At 38.6% G+C, this 26513-nt stretch overlaps 1 protein-coding gene across 1 annotated transcript in view; it reads left to right on the top strand.

Annotated features, from left to right (window-relative positions):
* gtf2b (general transcription factor IIB) overlaps positions 1–23603 on the top strand; it is a 33569-nt gene extending 9966 nt beyond the window's left edge. The window contains exons 2-7 of the mRNA XM_043698733.2: positions 10393–10499; positions 15363–15496; positions 17488–17634; positions 17751–17880; positions 21233–21514; positions 23046–23603. Coding sequence (XP_043554668.1) covers positions 10393–10499; positions 15363–15496; positions 17488–17634; positions 17751–17880; positions 21233–21514; positions 23046–23179 — 934 coding nt within the window. The 3' untranslated portion in view covers positions 23180–23603. The remainder of the gene's footprint in view (positions 1–10392; positions 10500–15362; positions 15497–17487; positions 17635–17750; positions 17881–21232; positions 21515–23045) is intronic.
* Positions 23604–26513: the final 2910 nt, after the last annotated feature.

Below are 26513 nucleotides of genomic sequence, written 5' to 3'. Positions count from 1 at the left end.
GCTTCGGCCGGTCAAGTTTTTTTCCTTCTCTCCATTTTACATGCTGATTTTAAAAATTCTGAACACATTTAAATTCTTCACCATCCAAACCTTTAATACTATGGTAGTTCCAGTCAATATTTTGATTAATATTGCCTACTATTAAACCTTCTTAATCTTACATATATCTGAGATCTCTCAACATACTTGTTCCTCAATTTCCCTCTGATTGAAGGCCTAGAGTTCAGACCCATTAAGGCGATCATTCCTTTCCTATTTCTAACTTCAACCCATATTTTCACAGGATGATTTTTCAGAAATATCTTCTCTAGTTGCAGTAGTAATTTCCTCAATCAAAAATGCCACTCCTCTTGTGCCTCCCTTTCTGTCGTCCCTGGAGCATTGAATTGCCAGACCTGTCCATCCGTCAGCCAAATTTCTGTAATAGCTATGGCAACTCAATCCCACGTTCCCAAATTTGCCCTCGTACATCAGTCTTGCTTGTAAGACTGCATGCATTGAAATTAATGCAGTTTAATTCTTCAGAGTTATTTCATTCTCTGACTTGCTCTTGTAGATCTTTTCTAACTGTTCATTTTCAGATTCAGAACCATCCTCATCTGTCTTTCTATTTACTCTGCTAATTAGGATTCCTCCACCTCCACCCCCACAACTGTAATAGTTTACAGTTTCCCTTAATAGAGCTAGCAAATCTCCCCGTGAGGATATTTATCCCCTTCTAGTTGAGGTGAAATCCCTTCTTTTTGAACAGGTCTTTTCTGCCCCAGAGGATATCCCAATGTTCCAGGAGTCTGAATCCTTGAACATCACGCCAACTCTTCAGCTATTGATTTATCTCCTCATCTTTTTATTTCTTCCTTCATATGAATTAGTAATGGGACTGAACCAGAGGTTATTACTTTTGAGGTTCTGTTTTGTAATCTTCTACCTAACGTCTTATTTGCTGTGTAAAGCCTTAATCTTTTTCTTAACTGTCTACCAATGTGTACAAAAACTTCCAACTTCTCATTTTCCCCTTTAACAATATGCTTCAATCATATTGTGATGTCTTTAATCCTGGCACTAGGAAAGCAACATACAATCCTAAATTCATACTCTCTGCTGCAGAATCTCCTGCCTGTGTGGGGGATAAAAGGTTAACTGAGAGTAACTTGGGTCTTGCAGCTGCTCCTGACTTTGCAAGCTTGCTTCAAGATTTCTTACGGCATACTACTGAAATGTAGTAAAGATTTTTTTATTTTGGTCCATTTTGGTTTTTTTATAGTCAAAAATGTGAAACAAAAACACTTTTCAAATGGAGTTGTTTACCGAGCCTTTGGAGAAGCCCATGCACGGATGGCTCAAGCTTTTTTCGTAATGTTATATGCTTAAACGTGTACATAGAGTCATAGGGATGTACAGCACAGAAACAGACCCTTCGGTCCAACTTGTCCATGCCAATCAGATATCCCAACCAATCTAGTCCCACCTGCCACCCCCTGGCCCATATCCTTCCAACCCCTTCCTATTCATATTCCCAGTTAGATGCCTTTTAAATGTTGCAATTGTACTAGCCTCCACCACTTCCTCTGGCAGCTCATTCCACACACGTACCACCCTTTGCGTGAAAAAGTTGCCCCTTAAGGTCTCTTTTATAACCTTCTCCTCATCCTAATCTATCCCCTCTAGTTCTGGACTCCCCCATCTTAGGGAAGAGACTTTGTCTATTTATCTTACCAATGCCCCTCAGATTTTAAAAACCTTTTTATAAGGTCACCCCTTGGCCCCTGACGCTCCAGGGATGACAGCCCAAGCCTATTCAAACTCTCCCTCTAGCTCAAATCCTCCAAACCTGGTAACATCCTTGTGAATCTTTTCTGAACCCTTTCAAGTTTCACAACCTCTTTCCAATAGGAAGGAGACCACAATTGCATGCAATATTCCATGTCAGAGAGATTTTTAAAAAATCACTGAGGAGGATTTTTGAAATAGCTGTTTATAGAGCTTTCGGAGAGGCCTACGTGTAGATGAGTCTAGAATGAGATTTTTTAAAAATTTTAGATTGAAAGCTATCTGCTTTTATTAATTATTTTTCATTAGATTGTTCACCTAAGTTGTTTAGTTCTTATTAGTTCTTTGGGTAAGGGAAGGTAGTTTATTTTATATGTAAAGGGTGGTATTGAAAGTTGCTTTTTAGGCTTCGTGTTATTTAAGGAATACAAGAGACACACTTGGATAACTAGTAGATTTAGAGAAGTAATTACGCAGCAGGATTAGTCAGATGGATGACTGTCAAGGAAGTAGTTCAGAAGTTTCCTGTGGCTATTCCTCAAACAGATATTCAGTATTAGGTACTGTTAAAAGGGATAGTCTCAGAAAAATGAGGCAGTGAGCGCTTAAGATTGAATCTTGTATTAGGTGGGGTTTGACAATTTAAAAGAATAATTATTGTATGAGATTCTTATGTAAAGAAGACAGTATGGTGATTGGATGTCAGAATTTGGAAAGGAGCTTGAATTTATTTATGTAGGGTGGAGATGTGGCTGGTATTAGTGATGTTTGTAAATCCTGATGAGCCACTTTGTCCTGTTCTGTTTTTGTATGTTTGTAACGTGGTTTGGGTTGACAAGATGTAAATATATAATGGCTCACTTTACGCCTACTAACCAGAAATGTCATGCGTTGAATCTCCAACGTGCTGAGCTAGTTTATTTCTCTTGGGATAATTCCATCCTGTGCAGTACTGGTATGATTTGTATTCACTAGAAATGAAGCCTGCAAGTAGTAACGTGTTCAGTTGCAGAGCTTAGTTAATGTTTTCTTATGTCCAGTTGTTGCAGTCCCATATGATGTAGCTGGAACAGTGCTTTTGCTTTAATTACTGATATATAGTGCAAACTAAATTTAGATTTGACACTATATCTGGACCATACTTCAGAGGGGGATTGCCTCTGCAGTAAAGTAAATTTGTTTTTTATTGCCTGGGAGGTTAGTGGAACTGGGTGAACACAGCCCTTTTTTAAAAAAAAACACTTGGATGAACGCTTGAAGTGTCATAACATTCAAAGCTATCAGCCAAGTGTGGGAAAGTAGCATTAATGTAGATAGTATAGTTTTGACGGTACAGACTCCATAAGCAAAGATTTGCTGTAATACCCACTGAGTTGTGACCAGTGGTTTTTTAATAAACCAGTTTTTTTTTGTCTTTAGTCTATTCCCCTTGTATGAGTTCAACTAACCATACCTTTTCAACCACTTTTATGGATTTATTTACTTTGGTGTCAAAGTGTCTCGTTGGCCATTGATTTTTCAAAATCCTGTCATTTACCCTTCCTCCGTTGGTCAGTGTGCAACAGTTCACCTTCATGTTTAACTCATTTGGCCATACTTCTGTCCATTTCACCATCTTTTTTTTCCATGATAAAGACTACCATTAGGTTCATCGTCATCTACTACTTTGCCACACTTTACGTCCACTGCAAATTTTATGATGCTGCTCCCTAATGTTGTCGTTCTGTTAGTCGAGCTGGGAATTTGTGTTGCAGACATTTCGTCCCTTGTCTAGGTGACATCCTCAGTGCTTGGGAGCCTCCTGTGAAGTGCTTCTGTGATCTTTCCTCCGGCATTTGTAGTGGTTTGAATCTGCCGCTTCCGGTTGTCAGTTCCAGCTGTCTGCTGCAGTGGCCGGTATATTGGGTCCAGGTCGATGTGCTTATTGATTGAATCTGTGGATGAGTGCCATGCCTCTAGGAATTCCCTGGCTGTTTGTTCTCTGTTTGGCTTGTCCTATAATAGTAGTGTTGTCCCAGCCGAATTCATGTTGCTTGACATCTGCATGTGTGGCTACTAAGGATAGCTGGCTACTAAGGATAGCAATTATAGGACAAGCCAAACAGAATAGCCAGGGAATTCCTAGAGGCATGGCACTCATCCACAGATTCAGTCAATAAGCACATCGATCTGGACCCAATATACCGACCACTGCAGCAGACAGCTGGAACTGACAACCGGAAGCGGCAGATTCAAACCACTACAAATGCCGGAGGAAAGATCTCTCAAGCGCTTCACAGGAGGCTCCCAAGCACTGAGGATGTCACCTAGACAGGGGACGAAACGTCTGCAACACAAATTCCCAGCTCGGCGAACAGAACCACAACAACGAGCACCTGAGCTACAAATCTTCTCAAACTTTGAGCTGCTCCCTAAACTCAGTCTGGGTCATTTATTTAAAAAAAAAACAAAAGGAAGGTCTGTTACTGTCCTCAAATAATTTGCAGGGGTTTGGCAAACCCATTTGCCTTTTTACCTTTGAAGCAGTAACATGTGCTGTATATAAAGAGGGACCACTGGATATGTTGTACAGTAGGACCCCCATATCTGCAGAATTTGTTTCCATGGTTTACTGCGGCCTGAAAACATTACATGGAACGTTCCAGAACCAGGGATTTGGGGGTGGTGGGGGGGGGGGGGGTTGCTGGGGAGGTAAATGTCCCATTTAAATGACAGGATTTGCTACTATCTGTGGTTTTGAGCATCTGTGATTGATCTTGGAATGTATCACCAGTGGGTATGGGGGGACTGTTGTAGTCGTATTTCCAAAAGGCATTTGGGAAGACTATTGAAGAGATTCAGATTGTAAACCAGTTCCTTTCTTGAGTCCGTTTGTATGTAAGGTGGAACACGGTGCAGGGCAATATGCAATAGTTCATAAGCATGAGGAGGAGTTGTAGTCAGTCTTTAAAATTATAACTAATACATTCCTATATGGGATTGCATTTGTAACTGTTCATAATCGAACAATTGAAAATCCCAGATTATGGTGTCGATTGTAACATTGACACACATAGAAGATCGACTGACTAGCAAGTGAGGAATAAGAACCAGTGGATCTTTTTCCAGCTGGCAGGATGTTATGAGTGATGTACCACAGATTGGTGCTGAGGTGTTAACTCTTTACAGTTGATTGAATAGTTTGGATAAAGGGACTGCAGATGTGGTAACTGAATTTGCTGATGGTACTTTTAGGAGAATCTAGAATGAGGGGCCCGGACAGAGGAGGAAACAATTTTTCTTCCCCTGAGGTTTGAGTCTTTGTAATTCCTTTCCTCGAGTGGATGCAGAATCATTACTTCTATCTCAAATGTATTTAGATTTTTGATTACAAGGGGATGAAAGTTTCTGTGATATGTAGATACATACAGTTGAGTTTATAATCAGATCAGCTGTGATCTTACTGAATGGCAGAGCAGGTCCAATGGACTGAATGCCCCATTTTTGTTCCTTATTCATGTGTCCATAACAAATCTGTGTTGGCTTAGTTTGATTAACACTTACCTTTTAGAATAAAAGTTTATTTTATCAATTAGCACAGACCTATTATTTCCTGGTTTAATCTTCTCCCTCCTTTTGAATATTGGAGTTTAATATTAAAAATCATAGTCCCTCAACTGTATTTAATACAGTGTGAAAGATTGTGACTGTCTCTGCTATTTCTACTGTTACTTCCTTCAGCAATGTCAGCTGCATTCTACCTGGACCAGGTGACTTAGCAATATTTTAAAGAATGCTAATTTTAAAAATAAGTTTTCTCTATCGTTTTGCCCCCCCCCCCCCCCTCAGTCGAAGCAAAACACTCAGACACAGTATGGTTTACCTCCTCCATCTTTATTTCGGTTCTCTGTCTTCTCTCGACAAGCAGTTTCTTAATGCATAATGTAATAATTTTACAGGCAAGAGTATCTACACAAGGCAATGTCTGTAGTAATTGGGTGACACTTACAATCAAGCCCTTTGATCTCATTGAATGTTTTTAACCTTGTTAAACGGATTCATACAATAAATACTTTTCCCCTTGTTAACTGACATTGAATACTGAATGCTACCTCATCTTGTTAAATGGCTCGACATAATGAATGTTTTTCCACCTTGTAAACCCATTATCCTTGTCTGCAGCACTCCATTGTTAAGTGTAAATTCTTATCTGACCTGAGTCATGCTCAGCTGAACCTCTTATTTCACACAACTCAGAATTTAACTTTCTCTGCTTGCTTATACCCTGTACACATTCTCAAATGAAGTTGTTTTGGAACTTAGTATCTTATTAAATGTAGAATCTCTTGTAACGTAGGAAATATGACAGCACGTTTGTCTGAGAAACCTCACAAATGGCAATATGACAACGATGTTGGTTGAGTAATAAATTTTTGCCAGATCAGAACCTACGTTTCCAAGTAGAATGCCCAAGATGGTAATGATTGGTCAGGACACCAGGTAGAATTCCCCTGATCTTCAAATATGAAAGATTATTTGAACAAAACAACAATGAAATCTTTCAGTCTGAAACTATTCAACGCATTGAGAAAGTGGCGTGTTTCGATTTACCCAGTTCCTCCTTATTCGTTTTAACTATGTGATACTTAGAATAGAACTGAAAGGGGAAATTATGCTGGAAGTACAAATTTTTACAGGGTTTCAGTTGTTGGAAGTGTATTTTGGATCTATGCTGCAAGCTGGAAAAGCTTAATCTATGGAGTAAATGTGTTCTTAAACTCTGCGATAGTTATTAGAAGTGAATTATTTAAATTGCTATTTATTTAAATGGTTTGGATAAAAGGACAGCAGGTACGGTAGCTAAAATTAATGATTACACTTATGGGACAATCTAGAATGCTCTGCCCAGTTGACTCTGCAAAGGCAACCTTACCATCTACCACGCATCCAGTCTAGCAGCAATACTCTAAGGAAGAGTCACTCGACCTGAAACATTAACTGATTTCTCTTCACAGATGCTGCCAGACCCGAGCTTTTTCAGAAATTTCTATTTTTTGTTTTTAGCAGCTATGTCCTTGAGAACTAAAGTTTAAACAGGATTAGACAGAGTAAACAGTAAAGATGTTCCTGATGACCAGTGTCTCCAGAATCAGGGATCGGCCATTTAGGGCTCTGTGTGGTTGACCCTGTTGAGCCCTGGGAAACTGAAACCTGTGAAACTCTGTGGGGGAGGTGTTCCTCCAGTTAACAAAATAGAATAGGGCCTGATATGAAGAAAGATGGTTGTGGTTGCTCAGCGCCAATCATTTCCACCCCAGAATATTGTTGCAAACGTTCTTCAGTGAGGTGTTCAAGGTCCAACATTTCGGTGTTTTGTAAGTGACCTTTCCCTCCATTGAGTTCTGAAATTGAGACTTTCACTGGTACTGCACATCCATTCATGACTCCTCTAATACTGAATGGAGTCTGTACTAGTGCAGCAAATAACATTGGCTCAGTGGTTAGCCCTGCTGCCTCACAGCACCAGGGACCTGGGTTCAATTCCAGCCTCTGGCAACTGTCTGTATGGAGTTTGCACATTTTCCCCATGTCTGCATGGGTTTCCTCTGTGTGCCCCGATTTCCTCCCACAGTCCAAAAATGTGCAGATTAGATGCATTGGCCATGATATATTGTCCCACAGAGTTCATGGATGTGTAGGTTAGGTGCAGTAGTCAGGGGTAAATGTAGGGGAATGGGTTTCGGTGTGATGCTCTTTGAAGGGTCGATGTTGATTTGTTGGGCTGAAGGACCTATAGGGATTCTGTTTTTTTAAAAAAAAAAGTTTGCTCATCTCCAACAAAGAATCTAATCCTATCCCATTAGCATTCAGCAGTATCATATGTACTATGGATATGAGAGCAGTTCAGGAGTATGGCAAGTAACTATCATCCTGATTCCCCAAAGGCTTGCCATTTACTTCAGGACACAATTGAGTGGTGTGATGCAATATTATGCATTTTTCTGTAGCTGCAACACCATCCAGGACACAACACTGTGAATAGCATCCCATTGCCACCTTAAATATTCAATCTGTTCACCGTGAACAGTGACAAAAATGGAAATTACTGGTAAAACTTGGCAGATCTGGCAGCATTTGTGGAGATAAAGCACAGTTAAAGTTTCAGGTTCAGATTTCCTGAGGATCTGAAACCTGAATACAGACAGAGGTAACCAGTTGTTGTCAAGAACAACTGCTTAACAGATACTCTTAACTTAGGTGGCAATAAAATGGCTTCTCAATGCAAATAACATGACAAAATGGCTTCTAGGCTTCAAATTAGCAATTCTGCTAAAAGCTGCATAAATGGCTTTTAATTCTGCTATAGCTGCATAATTGACTAACCTCAGTCTGCTTCAATAGAGATTAACAGATCATTCTTCCTTTACAGCATAGAAATAACCAGACTAGATAAGACATTACTGGCCATGCGAACTGACCTTCAAATGCAGGTGCAGTGACTTGGTTAGTGAGATAATGAAGGCCTGAATGTTGCAAGACAAAGTTAGTTCCCAGGAAACATCGTTGGACCAAGTAACAGTCAAATTAAGCCATATTGTATATTGATTGGTAATTGTCTGAATGTACTTTGCAATCTTAGCCTATACCTTACTTTAAGAAAAGTATAAAAATGTCTTTGTTTTAAGCCATGTGCACAGCTACTCTGAGGAATACGCAAGTGTGTAACTTCTGTGTTTCTGGATGATCTGTGCCCGGCCGCATGAAGAAATAAAGGGTGAAGTCTTAAAGAACCAGACCGATTGTGAGTATGTAGTGACCGATCGTGGAACAGAGACCCCCCCACCCCCCCAGATTGGGGGGGGGGGATCCAGATCTTCAATCTGAAAGAGGGGAGGAGTAAATGATAAGTGGAGATGGAGTCCAGAGAGAGAGAGAGAGAAAAAAAATAGTTGGGCAGACAAAGGAATGGGTAAAGGTCAGTGTAGATCACAATGTATTGTTTAGAATGGTTAATGACAAAGTGAGCAACATTAATACAGAGGCCTTAAACCAGATGTTCATCAATTGTTGAATTGCAAAGTTAGAACAGTCGAATACAAGGCAGAAGGTTGAAACCAAGTCTCATGATTTTCTTGTATGACCACTTCTCAAATCATGCATCCACCTTTCCTTGCTGGAAGCAAAGCACAAAAAGGCCATGAGATTAATTCCAGACATGTAAAGATCAGAGTCATAAAAATCAAAAGAACTTAGGGCTTTTCATTCAGATGGGATGGTTTCAGAAGCATGATCTTAGGCACATTTGAGTTGACTGTTACTTCAAAGTGAATTGAAGAAGAGGACACATTCTTGGTTATAGGGGTATTCGGATGACATAGAAGGGGCTTGATGAGGAATAGTGATCACAGTATTGATAGAGGATTCAATTAGCTCTGAAGAGGTATGGTGTACTGTATTGGAAGTGTCATCACATGAGGTGAAAATGTTATTGACAAACAGTACTCATTTTAAGTGGTTGTATCTTTGTATGATCAAAGCATATTTTGACAATCATTGGGTATGCTATTTACATGACTGAAGGTAAGAATGTGTGCTTTTGTTTTCTAAATCAGATTTAATCATTAGATTTAGTTTACTTATTTTAAAAATTGAAGTAATACTTGTGTTTTCAACAAGCCAGGATTTTGACATATTGGCATTGACTTAAAAATATACAACGTGAGAATATAATTGTAGCATACCACCTGCAAGCCAATCAAATGTGACCGACTGTGGATTAACAAAGTGAATTGTTCAGGGGTGTCTTTCATTTTTGAAACTGCTGGGCATTAAAGGAGCAGTTTTGTCCAGTCCCCTTGCCATTTTAGATGTACCTCTTTAAACTTTGTCTTTTCTTCTGAAAATTCATAACCTATTTTTATGATGGCTCATTAGCATGTTTTATTATTAAATATTATTACAATACAGATCTTTGTATTATGTAGTGCCTTTAACATAGTTAAACCTGTCAGTGATTTCCAGGAGCATTATCAAACGCAGTAATTAAGGGACCAATACTTTCCTCTGAGGTAGATTTAAAGCAACTTCTTAGAGGAGAGGTTAAGGCAGGGAACATTAGAATTGGGATTTGGGCTAGGCTAATATAGGCATGACTCATTGGAACGTGGATCATTGACAACTTAAGAGCTTAGATTTGGAAGTGTGCAGGGATCCATTGGGTTCTTGGGAAATGTTTGAGATAAAATCAACAGCTTTGTGATACTAGAAGAGGGCAGCAAGCTTGGGCCTGAGTGAACTCACTGGTTATCACTGCTGCCTCCTACTGCTAGGGACCCGGGTTTGATTCCAGCTTTGGGTGACTGTGTGGAGTTTGCACATTCTCCCCATGTGTGCGTGGGTTTCCTCCTGGTGCTCCTGATCCCTTCCACAGTCCCAATGATGTGCAGGTAAGGTGAATTGGTCATGCTAAATTGCCTATAGTGTTCGGGGATGTGTATGTTAGGTGCATCAGTCATGGATGTTGGTGTGGACTTGTTGGGCCAAAGGGCCTGTTTCCACACTGTAGGGAATCTAATCTAAAATCTAAAGGTAGGTAATTATTTAAGTTCTTTATTAAGTCTTGGATTTTTTTCTTTGTTTTAGTGGGGATCCATTGCCCAGAGTACAATGTCCAAACCATCCAGATGCCATATTGGTGGAAGATTACCGTGCTGGTGATATGATCTGCCCTGAATGTGGGCTGGTAGTAGGTAAATACAGAAATATTTCTGTTACTTACATTCATCTGTGTATTACATAAAATTTATCTGTATGTATGTGTTCGTTTCTGTTTTGTATCACAATGCATTGATTGCTATTTGAAATTGAGGCTGTTTGATGAAAATAAGAACTTCTCTAAAGTAACAAACAGTTCCTTTCTTTTTCATGCACTGTTGAGTTGTTCATTGTCAATCGCCCTGGTATGTTGCTATTTATACATGCAGACTAGGATGTGTGGTGTCTAAGCTACACATCATTTGTTGACCAGCAGCCAAGTTTCTGCCCTGAACTGTTTAGTCTTGGAATTATCTAGGAATTATTGCTGCTAGTGGTCCAAAGATGTATTTGTTTACCAAATTTTAGAAGGATGTTATTTCCTCGACATACCTGGTGTTTCTTTGTCACAATTTTCATACAATGCTCATGCTTCATTTGAGAAATTGATTTAAAAGTTTTAAGGTCAATAAGACTTTTTGCACATATAGCTTGCTGTTTTACATAAGTATAAATCTAAACATGTGCAGTGTAAGTCTAGCAAATTTAATATCACACATGAGCTACTGTTTTCTTTCAATATTGACTGTTTGCACAGTCTTGGTAGAATGAATATCATTCCCCTCCTTTCAAGATAAATTAATTGCCATTTTTTTTCCTCTGTGCTGTTACCCACACCCTTCCTGATATATTTATCCTTATTTCTCATTTCTCAGTAGCTTCATCCAAACACCCAACATCAGATTCCACATGTAAACTGACAGCAATCAGTTCTGCCTTATTGTCATCTCTTCATTTGATTACCCTGCAGAGATTTTTTAACTAAAAATTTGGCAGGGCCGAAGCAACTGGCTTCAGCTCTCACCACAAACTGTATTACCAAGCCACTGACTCCACCTCTCTCCAGCCATTGTTTGTGACTGAACTAGACTATGGAAACCTGTCGTTTTGACCCTAAGTCAAGCTGATTGCCATTCAACCTCAACTCTTATTTGGCTTTTGACACCTACGAGTCGACTATTTTGGTGTTCTTCTTTCTTTGAACCTCACCTTTTTCATCTTCAAAACTGTCCACATCCAGCATAGAATCCCTACAGTGCAAATGGAGGCCATTTGGCCCATCAAATCTACACCAATCTTCCAAGGAGCATCACAGTCAGACCCCCTCCCTGTGACATTGAATTGAATTGAACTGAATTTATTGTCACATGTACTGAGGCACAGTGAAGAGCTTTGTCTTGCGAGCAGTACAGGCAGATCAGAGTTAAGTAGCATAGATAAGTAAATAATAGGTAAACAGCGGCAAAAACAAAAACACAGGTACAGTCGAATGTTAAGAGTATGAGTCCATTCAGTATTCTAACAATAGGGTAGAAATTGTTTCGAAACCGGCTGGTGCGTGTGTTCACACTTCTGTACCTTCTCCCGATGGTAGAGGTTGTAGAAAAGCATTGCCAGGGTGGGATGGATCTTTCAGAATGCTGGCGGCCGTTCCTTGACAGCGGGCCTGATAGATGGATTCTGTAGATGGGAGGTTAGCCTTTGTGATTGTCTGGACCGAGTTCACTACTCTCTGTAACCATCTCCGATCTTGAATGGTACAGTTGGCATACAAAGTAGTGATACATCCAGACAGAATGCTCTTGATGGCACACTGCAATGTTGGCAAGGATATTTGCCGTCATGCCAAATTTCCTTAGCTGCTTGAGGAAGAAGAGACGTTGTTCGGCCTTTGCAACCAGTGTGTCCACATGAACAGTCCAAGAAAGATTGTTGTGGATGACCACTTGCAGGAGCTTGACACTCTCCACTCGTTCCACCTCTGTGCTATTAATGTGTAGGGGGGCATGAGTAACAAACTGCCGAAAGTCAGTAATGAGTTTCTTGGTTTTGCTGGCATTGAGAGCTAGGTTGTTCTCATGCACCATTTTTCCAGGTTTTCCAACCTCCTGTCTGTAGTCTTTCGTCGCCATCTGAGATTCGACCGACTATAGTGGTGTCATCAGCGAACTTGTAAATGGCATTACATGCCCCCAAAACTCCACAAACTCAGAATTATAATGGCTAATCCACCTAGCCTACACATGCCCAGACATTATGGGAAATTTAGCACAGCCACTCCACCTAATCTGCACATCTTTGGACTATTTGGGGGGGGGGGGGGGACCGGAGCACCCGGCGGAACCGACGGACATGGAGAAGCGTGCAAACTCCACATAGACAGACACCTGAGGTTAGAATTGAACCTTGGTTCCTGGCGCTGAGGTGCAGCAATGCTACTTACTGAGCCACCCTGTGGCCCTTAAGTTTAATGGGTGGTGATAACGACTATATTAGTTGCAAAGAATAATCAGAAGATTTGATTTAGGCATATTTTATAATTTTAGGCTGTTCATATCTTTTGTAGTTTATCAATATAGACAAACATATCAATTTTACAGCTTCAGATTAAAAGGTTTAAATGCTAGCTTTTTGGCACTGCATTGATGGGTAGATGGTAGCACAGTAGTAATTTCAGTGAACTAATAATCCAGAGTCCTGGTCTGCTCTCCTGGTGATGAGAGTTTAAATCTCGCAGTGCTAGCTTGTGAAATTTCAATTTAAGAAAATTCTAATGGCAACCATATAACTATTGTCATAAATAGTGAAATAAATCTTCTGACCTTACCTACATGTGACTTCAACCCACAGAAATGTAATTGACTTTCACTGCCCCTAAAAGAGCTCTGGCAAGCAGCTCAGTTCAAGGGCATTGAGGGATGGGCAATAAATACTGATAGCTAAAAGAAAACAAATTGCATAAGAGCACTTCCTTATTGGACTGTTTTTTTTTAAATTATGTTCAGTGCTCTTAGATGTCCTTGAATCATTAGGCAGAGCCCTTTGGTTCTATGTACTGCCAAAAATATATTACTACCCACTATACCCATAGCCTTGAAAGTTGTGATAGTTTGGTTGCTTGTTCAATAAATGTTTAAAATTTGCAAGGTTTTCTGCCTACAACTACCCTTCCCAGATACCTTCCCTCCCTCTGGGTGAAAAGGGTTTTCTTAAATTCCCACAAACCTCCTGCCTTTCACTTGCATCCTATGTCTGATTGCTAAATGAAAAGCTTTAACTTATGCTATATTTTCGGTGGTTGCTTTTTGCTGTGTATGGTTTGATTTTTTTTTTCAAGCATGTTTTAGTCAAAACTCTTGTTTTTATCTACATTTTTAAAAATCTTTTCCCTTGTTGCTTTTTTGATTTTGTTTATCCTGAATCTAAAATCATTTTTTTGGAAGTGTTCCAAATGAATGTGTTGTACTAGCACTACAAAAATCTTGGCTTGCTTTTTATCTCAAGTTGATGTTGAAATTACCAGGCGGGTAGAGGGAAAGCTGTTGAAGGCATTAATGACTATGGTGATGGAGAACAAATGCTGGCCTGCCTGTGATGGCCCTGCCACATTAGAGATTTTAAGATTTTGTTTGCAGTGGGATAAATCCAAATTACATTGGAATTCAATTCTTGCGTAATTAACTGGTTACTATGATTCTTAATTTGCAAATTCTCCACTGCATAGTGTGTTTGGTAACATTTGTGTGAATGTAATTGGCCAAGTGTACTTGTAGTCGTGTTCCCCTTTAGTTGTATCTCTTCTGTTCAAGTTGTTTGTCTGAGTTTCTTGCCACCTCATGACTGGATAGCAAATTACAAGGAACATTTTTCTCACTGGCAGGAGAGATCAAAAATGATTTGGATCTTTCTTGGTGTGATTCTGACACAATCTGTACTATTTTTGTAGAAGTATTGATATCCTGGCAGTGAATGAGACTATTTTACCCATGTCTGTGCCAGTACTCAGCCTTACATTGGAATTGTTCAATCTAATCCAGTTTCCCACCTGTGTGTAATATTAGTAAGTGGTCTGCAATTTGGCCTACATCAGATCTGGCCTGGTACAGCTATTTTACCAAAGTAAGCTGAACAATTGAGATGCTATTAACAAGTTAATAGATACAACAAACAATGTGAATGTCTCCATTTTGGATGAGTACTCCTTAGGAAGAATGGGAGTCAGCCCAAACAAAGTAGTAGATTAAATTACAAGTCCCTTGAAGTACCTTTGTTTATGCATTCATTTATCAAGTTGTAATAATTTATGATATGACGACTGTCTGAATTGATTCTTCCTATCAAAAGTGAAGGTAAATTTATAAAATGCACAGACTGCACATGATAAAAAGCTAAAGCCCATGATTGCTTGCTGTTCATTATTACTTTCTGGCTTGAAATAAAACCTGTTTTCCTCATTTTCATATTTTAAGTATCAATTCTTATGCTGCAATTTATACTTAAATAATCTCCTCCTGATACCCTCACCCCTGTATCCGTCAAGTGCAGAAGTTCAGTGAAAGTAAAGATAGAATTTGACTTGAAAGTGGGAGCAGAATTGCTCTTACATGACGACTCAATTATTATTTTGCTTCTAATCCAGCTTTGGTTGGACTCTGAGGAAAGTGGAACAGAGGTAGAACATCAGCTACAATCTTATTGAATGGCAGTGTACTGTCATTCAAGCCTATATGGCTTATTCCTGCTCCAGTTTAAATTTATCTGAAAACAGCTCTAACTTTGGCTCTAAGAAAGGTAGTATTTAGAGAGCAAAGTAGGCTATCTCAACCACAGGTTCATCTCTAACACTAGATAATTTTAATAAGGGCTTCAGTTAAAATTGTTACAATGTATGTTCAGGAAAGGAGTAAATAATTTGTATAGTTTGTCAGTATGACTCTTAGAATGTACAGTTTGTTTTATTTCATGTAATTTTAAAGTTATATTTCCCTATTAGTCATCATGCCCATCTCTTTTTACAGGTGATAGAGTTATAGATGTCGGCTCAGAGTGGCGGACATTTAGCAATGACAAAGCAACAAAAGATCCATCTAGAGTTGGTGATGCCCAGAATCCACTCCTAAATGGCGGTGATTTGTCGACTATGATTGGAAAGGTAGGAGTGTGGCTTAAGCAAAAGACCAGGTGTACAAAACTAAAAACAGTTGCATAAGAAAACAATTCCTATTGAACAATTCGTGTTACAAGATAGCTAATCAAGTAGTTTTTTTTATTTAAAGAAATATAAGATTCCTTGGGACTTATCTTTTCTAAGCTTCACTTTTCTGAATGTATAGGTTCCATTCTTTAATTTGATAGGCTTTAGTTGTCTTTGTCTGACATAAAATGGTTTAACTTAACTGGTTTGAAATGGTGGCTGCTACCAGATTGCTCACCAATTCCTTTTATTGAAACCTCTGTTTCAAGTCCAGTGATTTTATTTTTCCAGTAATCCATACGGCCGCCGCCTCTTAGTTTTGTTATTTTACATTAGCAACACAAAATATCTGAGTAGGAATAGGCCATTCAGCCCTTTGACCCTGCTTCACCATTCAATATGATCGTGGTTGATCATCCGACTTGGTTCCCTGTTCCTATTTTATCCCCATATCTTTTGATCCTTTTAGTCCTAAGAACTTTCTTGAAAGTCTTCAAAGTTTTTGCCTCAATAGTTTTGTGACCGAGTTCCACAAGCCACTGCTCTCTAGGTGAAGAAATGCCTTGTCATTATCTGTCTTAAAGGGCCTGCCTCTATCCTGAAACTGGGGCTTCTGGCCATCAAGAACATCCTCCGTGTCTATTCTGTCTAAACTTATTATAATTCATGAAGATTTGTATGTGATTTCCCCCCTCATTTTTGTAAGTTCTAATAAACTTAGTCCTAACCAGTACAGCTTCCTGCGCACTCTCAGCTCTGTACATCAGTCTTGCCATCCAAGGAATCTATCTCGTAAACCTTTTTTGCACTCGTTCAATAGCCAGAACATTCTTCCTCTGCTAGCTGTATAGATTACTGCAAGTGTGTTCTACCAATGCCCTATACAGCTGTAGCAAGGCACCCCTGCTCCTGTACTGGCTGTTTTTGCTACCTAAGTGGGTGACCTAGTATTTATCCACATTGTACTGCATCTGCATATTTGTCCATTTACTTCATTTGTCCAAACTTGTGTTAAAGACTGCCACAACTTACATCTTGCAAAATTTGTGTGACAACACTTGTTTGTGATAAGAGGTGTTGGAGGAGACTATGAAAACTAACTTGATAGGGTGGTTGAAAAATAAATGAAAGCTAAACAAACTGGATGGAATTGTGCTGATATTATAAATCACTTGGAATGTTGGGGGAATGACTTCCTAAATTTTTAAAAATGTTTATCTTTGTGTACAGAAAAGATGTACAGTAAGGATTGGCTGATGTAGGTTGACCAGTTTCTAAATAAGTTGAAACTTTATTGCTGGAACAGCACAGCAGGTCAGGCAGCATCCAGGGAACAGGAGATTCGACGTTTCGGGCACAGGCCCTTCTTCAGGAAACCTCCTGTTCCCTGGATGCTGCCTGACCTGCTGTGCTGTTCCAGCAATAAAGTTTCAACTTTGATCTCCAGCATCTGCAGACCTCACTTTCTCCTCCAGTTTCTAAATAATACCCATAGAGGTTGTGGTCCAATGAAAATTAATGTGTTGCTTGCTATTTTTTATTTTAGCAACTAATACATGGATTGTTACAGTCCAAACTCTGCTTTGTTTGAACAGTGATCCAGGATATTCCTGAATCAACAGGTTTTAAAATGTAGGAAAGGAGATTTGGTAGTTAAGAGCAATGAGCAGGTAATGGAATGTATATTAATACATGAAAGTAAAAACTAACAAGTTTACCTTTTGATTTGAGTAATGACCTTTTGTGACGGTGTTTTAGAAGTGAATTATGGAAACTGATGTAAAGTTCATTTTTAGTAGATCTTAGATCAATATTTCATATTTTGTTTATGGTTTATGCTTTATGTAGTGGATTTAGTTTTTTTAAAAGAAAGTGCTGCAGTTTGTAATTGCTGTAGATAGCATGTTTGTTTCAGTCAACAACATTATTTGCTTCATATTTCTTTACAGGGTACTGGATCAGCAAGTTTTGATGAATTTGGAAATGCAAAATATCAAAATCGTCGGACTATGAGTAGTTCTGATCGAGCAATGATGAATGCATTCAAGGAAATCAGTAATATGTCTGACAGGATAAATCTCCCCAGAAATATTGTTGTAAGTTCATGTTATATTTGTTTTATCATGGTGTTGCTTCATTAAATCGGTAATGGAAGCATAAAACTTGTAATTGGTCTGAATTTAATCAAATTGTCTTTCATTTCACTTACTAGGATCGAACGAATAACTTATTTAAACAAGTGTATGAACAAAAAAGCCTAAAGGGAAGGAGTAATGATGCCATTGCTTCTGCCTGTTTGTACATTGCCTGTAGACAAGAAGGTGTACCACGAACATTCAAAGGTAAGAGGGCCTACAATTAATACCAAATCCTATAGCACTGTTTTCAACTGAATCTTATAAAATTAATTTTAGTTATTGTCAAGGTTTTTTTATTCAGGTCATTAGTAATTATTGCTGTTGATAACTGAAGTTGGTGTTACTAGTTTTAATTAGTAACTTTGACCTAGCCATGGACACGAGCTGAATGATAGGCAGGGTGCGAGTATAACTGTGCTCAACATCAAGGTAGCAATTGTCTGATTATGGCAGTGAATGGGGAAACTCCAGTGACTGGAGCTATAACTATCAAAAAAGAAGGTATTTGTGATTGCTCGAAGCTGAAACCTATCAATGAAGGGTTTTCAAACTACCAAATTCACCTGTTTGTTCATGTTTTTCCCTCTATCATAAGGTCATGAGTGGGAGTGTTCATGATTTCTATATCAGATTCATTCACAACTGCATTCGTAAAGAAGCCCACACTTGCTTGTAGCAGAACAAGGATAACATTTAACTTGGTGTGACAAGTGACAAATTTTAAAGTTGTAAGTGTCGGTAATGATCTTTAACTAGAGAGAACCTATTCACTCTTCTCTGACTAGCAACTCAACTGGCTGAACCACCACAACTCTGGTTGTGAAAGTATTGCTCCTTATCCAGCAAAATCTCTTAACCATCTACAGGGTTCAAGCCAAGAATCTGATGTAATCTGGAATGGTGCAGCTGATCACACTGGTTCATGTGTTTAGCAATTCAGCTATTCAACAGCGTGAGATGTGGTATGGTGGCGTGAATAAATAATTAAGAAATCCAGCCTATGCATGGGTTCATGGCAGTTGATGTAATTTAAATTCACTGGATAAATCTGGAACTTAAAGCTAGTTTTGGTTATGGTGATCAGAAACTGATCATCAGTTGTCAAAATCTGTATGGTTCATTAACATACTTTTAAGGAAGGAATTCTGTTGTCTTACCTGGTCTGGCCTAGATGTGATACTAAATTCACAATGTGGTTGCCTTTTAACTGTGCTTTCAAATGGCTGAGCAACCCATTCAGTTTAGGGGTCACCAGGTTTGTCGAACAAATGCTTGACAAATGGAACCCACATTTCATGAAAGAATCTTTTAAAGTATTTGGGGTGAAGCAGTTTTGGTGATTTAATCAATAATTTTATCGCTTGCAGCAATACTTTGCCAGCAATTCATATTATCCCCAGAATATGCTGCAACTAAGTTTATTGGATAACACTTCCCCTTTGAGCATTTAAGAAAGGCAGTAACATGGCCAAATCTTACCACCTTTGAAGTTGTACACAATCCTGACAACTTGTCAGAATTTCTCCGTTATAGCTAGCTAATTAATCCTGGAGTTCATTGCCCAGCGACATTGCAGGATATTATCATTAGCAGAATTGAGATTGTTCAGGAAAGCCTAGTAATATAATTTTCAGATGAACTGAGGATGAGCATTAAATGCAACATTGGGCTGTCGTGCTACGTCCAAAAAAACTATTTAAAATGGTAAATTTTAACGTCTGCTGAAATACTAACCTGTAACAGTTAATAACTAAGTTTTTTTTCCACAAAGAATAATCTGCATTTTGACAGTGTCTTTCACCTCCTTGGTATTTCAGAGTGAAGTGCAATGTAATCACTGTTGTAATATAGAAAAACACAGCAGCCAACCTGCAAACAATGTAATCCTCACTAATTGCGAGGCATTTGAGGAGATAACATGTTGTGGCAGTGCAATTGTTGTTCATGATCATAGGTCTTCATGTTTGAATAGTGTTAAGGCATATTTTGCATTCGTCTAAGATAGAAGATTGAATTTCATTTCAACAGCCAATTTGAAAGACGGCTGTTCCAACAGTATAGCACATTAGTAAGAATGTTGGCACTGAGCCAAGGCTGAAAATGATGTGAGAAATTACTTGCAATATTTGAGTCTTTCACTCTTATAGTTTAAGGTTTGTCATGAGGAAAGGCACATCAAGTCCGTTTTCTCTGCAAACCAAAAGACTCTTGAACCAGCAGGATATACTATTGAGTACAGTTTGTGACCTCTCCTTGAGGTACATAGTGCAAGGCTGGGCAGCAAGGACAAATTGGTAGGATTTTTTTATTGACCTACCTTGTCCATTTTTTTTCTTACACCTGGCCAAAACTGAAGGGATGTGGGTGGTGGTCTGAGTTAACATTGTTCTTTCACCTCTAGGACCTGGATTTAAATCCAGAAAGATGGGATAGGAGTCTGTTCTCTGTAAGGGCCCTAAGTGAAATCATTTTGAGCCATCTCAATCCAGTCCTCAGTAGGTATGTGTCTACACAACAAAATGTTCGTTCATTTAGCACTTGCTGGCAGTTTTGCAATGGTGTTCAGTGGAATTTATCTAAATGGTATTTGAATAGTGCATAAGAGAGCTTTCCTCAACACTTAATTCCATATTGTCTTTAATTTGTATTTACTTTGTCAGTGTAAGTGTTAAAAGAGAATTTTCCATTCCATAACACAGGCTTACCTCGAGAATGGGAGGTAAAGTTCATTCCAAATTAGAACAACGCTGAGATTTCTTTATTCAGGATTTTTATGTTTTGACTAAGTGATATAACAAAATTGTTTGTCAGATATGGCCATATCTTGGAATATTGTCTCTTTAAGATTGGAAATGGTACTTTATTAAGATCTTTAACATTGCTTGTTAACTGCACTGATTATCGGTTACTCTCTAAGCATGTATCATGGTGGTTGGGAGAGGAGATGGAATGGAAATCTGAATTCGTGTTGGGTGTAAAACTTGTTTAAAATCATAGGTGCAAATAATAAAAAAAATCAAAGAGCAATTCAATGTTGTTAGTCTGACTCTGGCAGATAACTTCAGCTTTCCCAGTCCAATGGAAAATTGTGTAGTGTTGGCTGAGTTAACTGGCAACCTAACAAGTAGGTTTTTGTTATGGTTTGATCTTTCAGTGACTTTGAATTGGAGCACTTATGATTATGCTTGTCAATTTAACAAACATTGTATTCTGGAGGGATACATTACACGCTGTCATGCAGTAACACTTGTGTTATTTAATGTTGTTTGTCAAAATGTATTAAAAAAAATTGTGTGGCTTATTATAAATGAGTGAAGCTATCTGTGCCATAATATCCTCTTGGTTTGTTGCCAGTAGCTCAGTTTGAGTAGGGTGGATGAACTGATGACAGCATCATCCAGGTGTTAGGACAGTTCTGGTTAATTGAAGTAACCTGAACTTGCATCTAGAGAATCATTTAACACACTTATCCAACCTGAATCTCTGGAGTTAAGTGTCTATGCTTTCAGTTGGTCCATACATGTTTCAAACCTAATGTTTTTTTCTCCTCTATTAGAAATATGTGCAGTGTCCAGGATTCCAAAAAAGGAAATAGGCCGTTGCTTCAAATTGATTCTGAAAGCTCTGGAGACCAGTGTGGATCTAATTACTACAGGAGATTTTATGTCCAGGTTCTGTTCAAACTTGGGATTGCCTAAACAAGTGCAAATGGCTGCAACGCACATTGCGAGGAAAGCTGTGGAACTGGATTTGGTGCCTGGTAGAAGCCCTATTTCAGTAGCTGCAGCAGCTATTTATATGGCATCGCAAGCTTCAGCTGACAAAAGAACACAAAAAGGTATTTGTGCTGCTCCTAAGAATCATCTTGATTTGGACTTTTTATATAAAAAAAACTTATACAACTATACATTTTATATAAATTGTCCAGCCAAATATTGAGCTGCAGAAAATAAATCTAGCTTTCTTTCCTAAACAGTTATGTTGGTCTGCTTGACCAAGCTGCACAAATATACAGGCATGATTAGTGGTCTTATGATGCAGAGGTGTTTCATAACATGTCTAAGCAGGTTGTTTAAAAGTACTTGGACAGGCATGACTCTTTGTCGATAAACAATGTTCTTGGGAACGGAGAGAATTCTTTGTAATAGGTTCACAATATATGGCCATTACTTGCTGCCCCAGTATTTATTGTCAACCCCTAATTGCACTTGACAAGATGCAAGTGAGCCATAGCCTCAAACCACAGCAATCATCTTGCCCAGGATGACCAGCAGTGCTGTTGAGGGGAGTTCTGGAATTATGATCAGTGACAGTGAAGGAATGGGAGTATAGTTGCAAGTCAGCTTGCAGAGTGTGGTGTTCCTCTGTATTTGCTGGGTTGTCCTCTGAGATGGTAGGGGTTGTTGGTTTTGAAGGTGCTGTTGAAGGAGCCTTGGTGAGTTGATGAAGTGCATCTTGTAAGTGGTATACACTACATTAATGGTGCATGCTTCTATATGCATTCATGCTTGCTGTGTTTATTTATGGTATAGAAGTTAGATAACTATGCAGGTATGTAGGAGTCTGGGAGGTTGATGTAGATATTTAGTTTCAAAGGTTAAAACAAAGTGTTGAATATAAGATTAATTCGTAACTGCACAGACGCTGAGGAGACAGGAATCATTTAGCTCTACAGACTTGACTGATAATGTTTATAAAAGTAGTTAATGTTAGAATTGCTGTAAATAGAGAAACCACTTCACATTTTGAGGGACGTGATCACTGGATGTGGGCTCAGAGGAACTTGATTTGCCTTGCAGTGGAAAGCAAGCACTTAATGGAAGACTAGTCAGTGTTCTAATGAGACATTGATAGTGTATTTGGCTGTACTGTTTGACTTGACCATAAAGTGGGAAACTGGAAAGTTAAATACAGATAAAAGTTCCACTTATTGAACAGTGACTCACTCTGTATGCATTCAGTAGGATGAAGCCTTCTCCATGTTGAATTGCTTAAAACACTAGATCACTTCAATAAATTAATGCTTGCTTAATGAAGTGGTGAGAATTCCACTTTGATCGTGGCCTATTGTCTGCTGTAGTGAGATAATGATGAGAATACAAGGGTCTGATTATTTTATTTTCTGCCCCAAGTTAAATATAGCATTTACTGATGCAGTTGTTTTATTTTCTCCCTTTTTTGAAATCATTTGAACTAGTCTCCTAAGTATCTGATATTTGGAAATGTTTTGTAGAAATTCTTGGCAGCTGATATTCACAAGTCCAGGGCATGGGTTTCATGGCTCGTCATCCCTGTTCTTTTGGCTGTGTTTATTGAACTTCTAGTGAATTCTGAACCTTACTGATACTTGTTTTTTTTTCCTCCTCCAGAGATTGGAGACATTGCTGGGGTAGCTGATGTCACAATTAGGCAGTCCTACAGACTCATCTATCCGCGAGCTGCTGACCTCTTCCCTGCTGAATTTAAATTTGATACTCCGGTTGACAAACTACCCCAGTTGTAAATGGAACCAGCCTACTTTGCAATATGCGCAATAATTTGTTTTAAATAAAATTAAGCATTCCCCAATGTAAAATTTTTCAAGTTAATTTGGCCTCCTGATTTTTGAAACCAGCTCAAGTGAAGAACACAGCTGAGAACCAGTGAAACTACGTGACAGCAGATGGCTACACTATCAGAATATCGCACGTACATTCCAAAGCTGAATTTCAAGGTTGTTTGTACTTGCCAGCTAATTTGTATATTTGCAAATTTATACTTAACCAGATAATTTGTATATAAAGTGAAAATTGGGGATATTGTGTTGTGAAAGGCTGATCAATGACAGACTGGCTCATTTTAGTTTTTTGGTGTAATTTGACATACCCATATTCAGGTTTGGAAAGATGCTTGATGTCATCTTAAATAAATTACCATTTTTTTCTTTGCTTTTGTATCTACATTGACTTCTTGAACCTCAGAATTGGTACTTAGTATGACAAGAGTGGTTGTTGAGCTTTGAAATCACAATCAGCAAATAGTTTGAGGTATTCAAGATAGCTTCTGGTTATTTAGTTAAATAGTTATTTGAACTTTTTTTGGAGATGTTATTTGTGTAAGGAATTAGTGTATTTATTTTAAGGAAGAGAAAATTGTATAATGGTTTCAAAGTGTTTAAATATAACACTTGAGTTTGTCTTGAAGATTTTCTAAAGGAGCAATTCCATTTATATCAGTGAAAAAAAATCATGCATGTTACTCAAAGCTCCTTAAGTGGCATGCTTACACATTAATGACTTATTGAAGGAGTAGTTCAATTCAAGTGGTAGTTGACATTTGTACAGAAATAAAGCAAATTAACTGTTTCATAAATTTCATATCTGCCAAGTGCTGTTTTATTTCTTCCATGAAACCTGTGCTCATCTGTGCAAGAAATTTAAAATAATGGAATAGAATAATGATCATTTAAGTATCCATGGTCAGAACTATTTTCATTGAGTGAACCATGTTCTCCATTTACTTCCACCTCAAACATTACCAGCCTCTGCTCCTACTCCATGTCAACCTAACGATTCCATTATATTTATGCAGCATGACACCTTTGTACTCATCTTTCCCAACTTTATCCTACTAGCCTTTCACCCTCTGCACTCTGAATTTCAACCAAACTTCTCTTCTAGAATACAGTCCAAGTTCTTCCTGAGCCAATGTTGGTTACTCTGTACAGTCAGTTCTGCCACATGTTTCTTCAACACAAATTGATTTAATATGATAGTAGAATTCAGACTGTTATTTGCAGAATGTGAACTTCTGTTACCTGTATAGCTATAATGCAATTCCAGCCCCATTAGTTTAAGAAAATCATGCACTATCCATGCTGTTTAATGTGAGATCACATGAGAACAGCACTGTCATGTTATCAGAACTGACAGTATAACTTTTCTTTAGCTCCATGTTCTTTCTTGTTGCCAGTGTGTAGTACTTTGACTTGAAGCAAAAAAAAACTCAAATTAAATTGATCATTACCTTTTTTAGGTTATTCAGTAGGGGCAAGCAAGCAGCATATGCTTAGTAGAAATCAGAAGAATGCTGTTGATGTAAACAAAACAGGCCTTTTGAATAGTAACATTTGCTTATTATTTGAGATTGTGCTTCCATGTGGGGTTATCCTTAATGCAGGGTGCATCTACTAACTTTGCATAAAATATGAGATTGTGTATTCTCCTGTTCTGAAAATGTCTACTTCACTGAATTTGCAGAAAACCTATGAGGTGACCAGAACTTGATGAGATCCAATAGTCCGTGGCTCTGGCTTGTCCCTTGAAGTGTAAAAACTGATCAGTAGTGCTTTGGAGAGTAGTATCTGAAGCGGATTCTTGCATATAGACACTTTTTTCTTTCATGCCTAGTAATGGAAAGGTAGTTGAGCTAATGTTGGACATGCCAATTGAAGGGAACGATTGTGCTTTTTTTGGAGTTCAAGGTTTGTTTTAAGCTGGTAATGCTGATCAAGACTAGAAGCCATCTTGAATAAAGCACAAGGCCAGTCAAAAAACAGCTTGGCTGTTGTATTTATATTGTGAATCCTCACTGAACTAGTGTATGCCTTTACCAAAGAGCAAAGTATTATTTGGGCCATGGAGAAAGGATGGGATATTTAGTTGCTAAGAAGGATTTAAAATTGATATGGAACTGATTAAATAAGTTGTCAACTTGACAAGGCAGCAGGGCTGCATGAAACAGAGGAATGTGTGAATAGAAATTGCAGAAGCGCTTGCAATTTTTCAGACTTTGGACTGAGAAATTGCATTAGGGTCTGAGGATAAGCCAAGCAACTCCAAATCAATTTAACTTCAATGGTCGGTAAGTAAATTAACATGTAGTTAATTATCAAAATATTTCAGTAACTTCTCAATCAAGGTAATGTCTTGAAGTGGTATACATAGACATCCAGAAGGCTTTTGTTACATTGCCAGCTGTGAGCAAAATTAGAGTCATGAGAGATAGTGGCAATGTAAATGAAATTTGCAGAGTATCAGGAACTCAAAGAATAGGGAATGCACAAAAAAATGCAGAAAAGCCACACCCCTGGACCAGATCCTGAATTATAAACAGCAACCACCCAAACATGAGAACCTGCAATAAGACCCTGCTCAAAAGAGCTACAACACACTGCAGCGATCCTGACTACCTCTTAAAAAGTCTTTGCCAAGAACTAATAGCCCCGCAACTTCAGCAACACACCATAAACTATCACTTTACCTTTATATATTTTAAAAAAAAAAGTCTCTGAACTGACAGTCCTGACTCCTCTGACCACTTGGATTTATGACACCACAAACCAACAACCTCAGACAATAACTCACTGGAGCAAAAGAAAGACCGAATAGCTATCGTGTGCAGGACAAACCTCTACAAGATTCCTTAAAGACTGCACAAAACAGTATATAGGACAAATGAGCTGACCACTAGCAATCTGCATTACTAGGGTGGCACAGTGGTTGGCACTACAATTCACAGTACCAGGAACCTGGGTTCAATTCCAGCCTCTACTGACTATCTGGAGTTTGCACATTCTCAGTGTCTGTGCGTGGGTTTCCTGCAGGTGCTCTGGTTTCCTCCCACAATTCAAAGATGTGCAGGTCAGGTCGATTGGCCATGCTAAATTTTCCATAGTGTTAGGTGCATTAATCAGAGGAAGATGGGTCTGGTTGGATTACTTTTTGGGAGGGTCAGTGTGGACTCGTTGGGCCAAAGGGTCTGTTTCCACACTAGGGAATCTAACCTAATCATTCATGAACATCAACTAGTCACTAAAACACCAGCTGCACTTAGTACCCGTACATAGCTGAGAAGGA

Source organism: Chiloscyllium plagiosum, unplaced genomic scaffold (genome assembly GCF_037043375.1).
Source record: "Chiloscyllium plagiosum isolate Xiang-an unplaced genomic scaffold, Cpla_swu_hap1 HiC_scaffold_9, whole genome shotgun sequence".
Taxonomy (NCBI): domain Eukaryota; kingdom Metazoa; phylum Chordata; class Chondrichthyes; order Orectolobiformes; family Hemiscylliidae; genus Chiloscyllium; species Chiloscyllium plagiosum.
The sequence above is the reverse complement of the archived record's forward strand: the minus strand, read 5'-3'. Positions and strand labels throughout refer to the sequence as shown.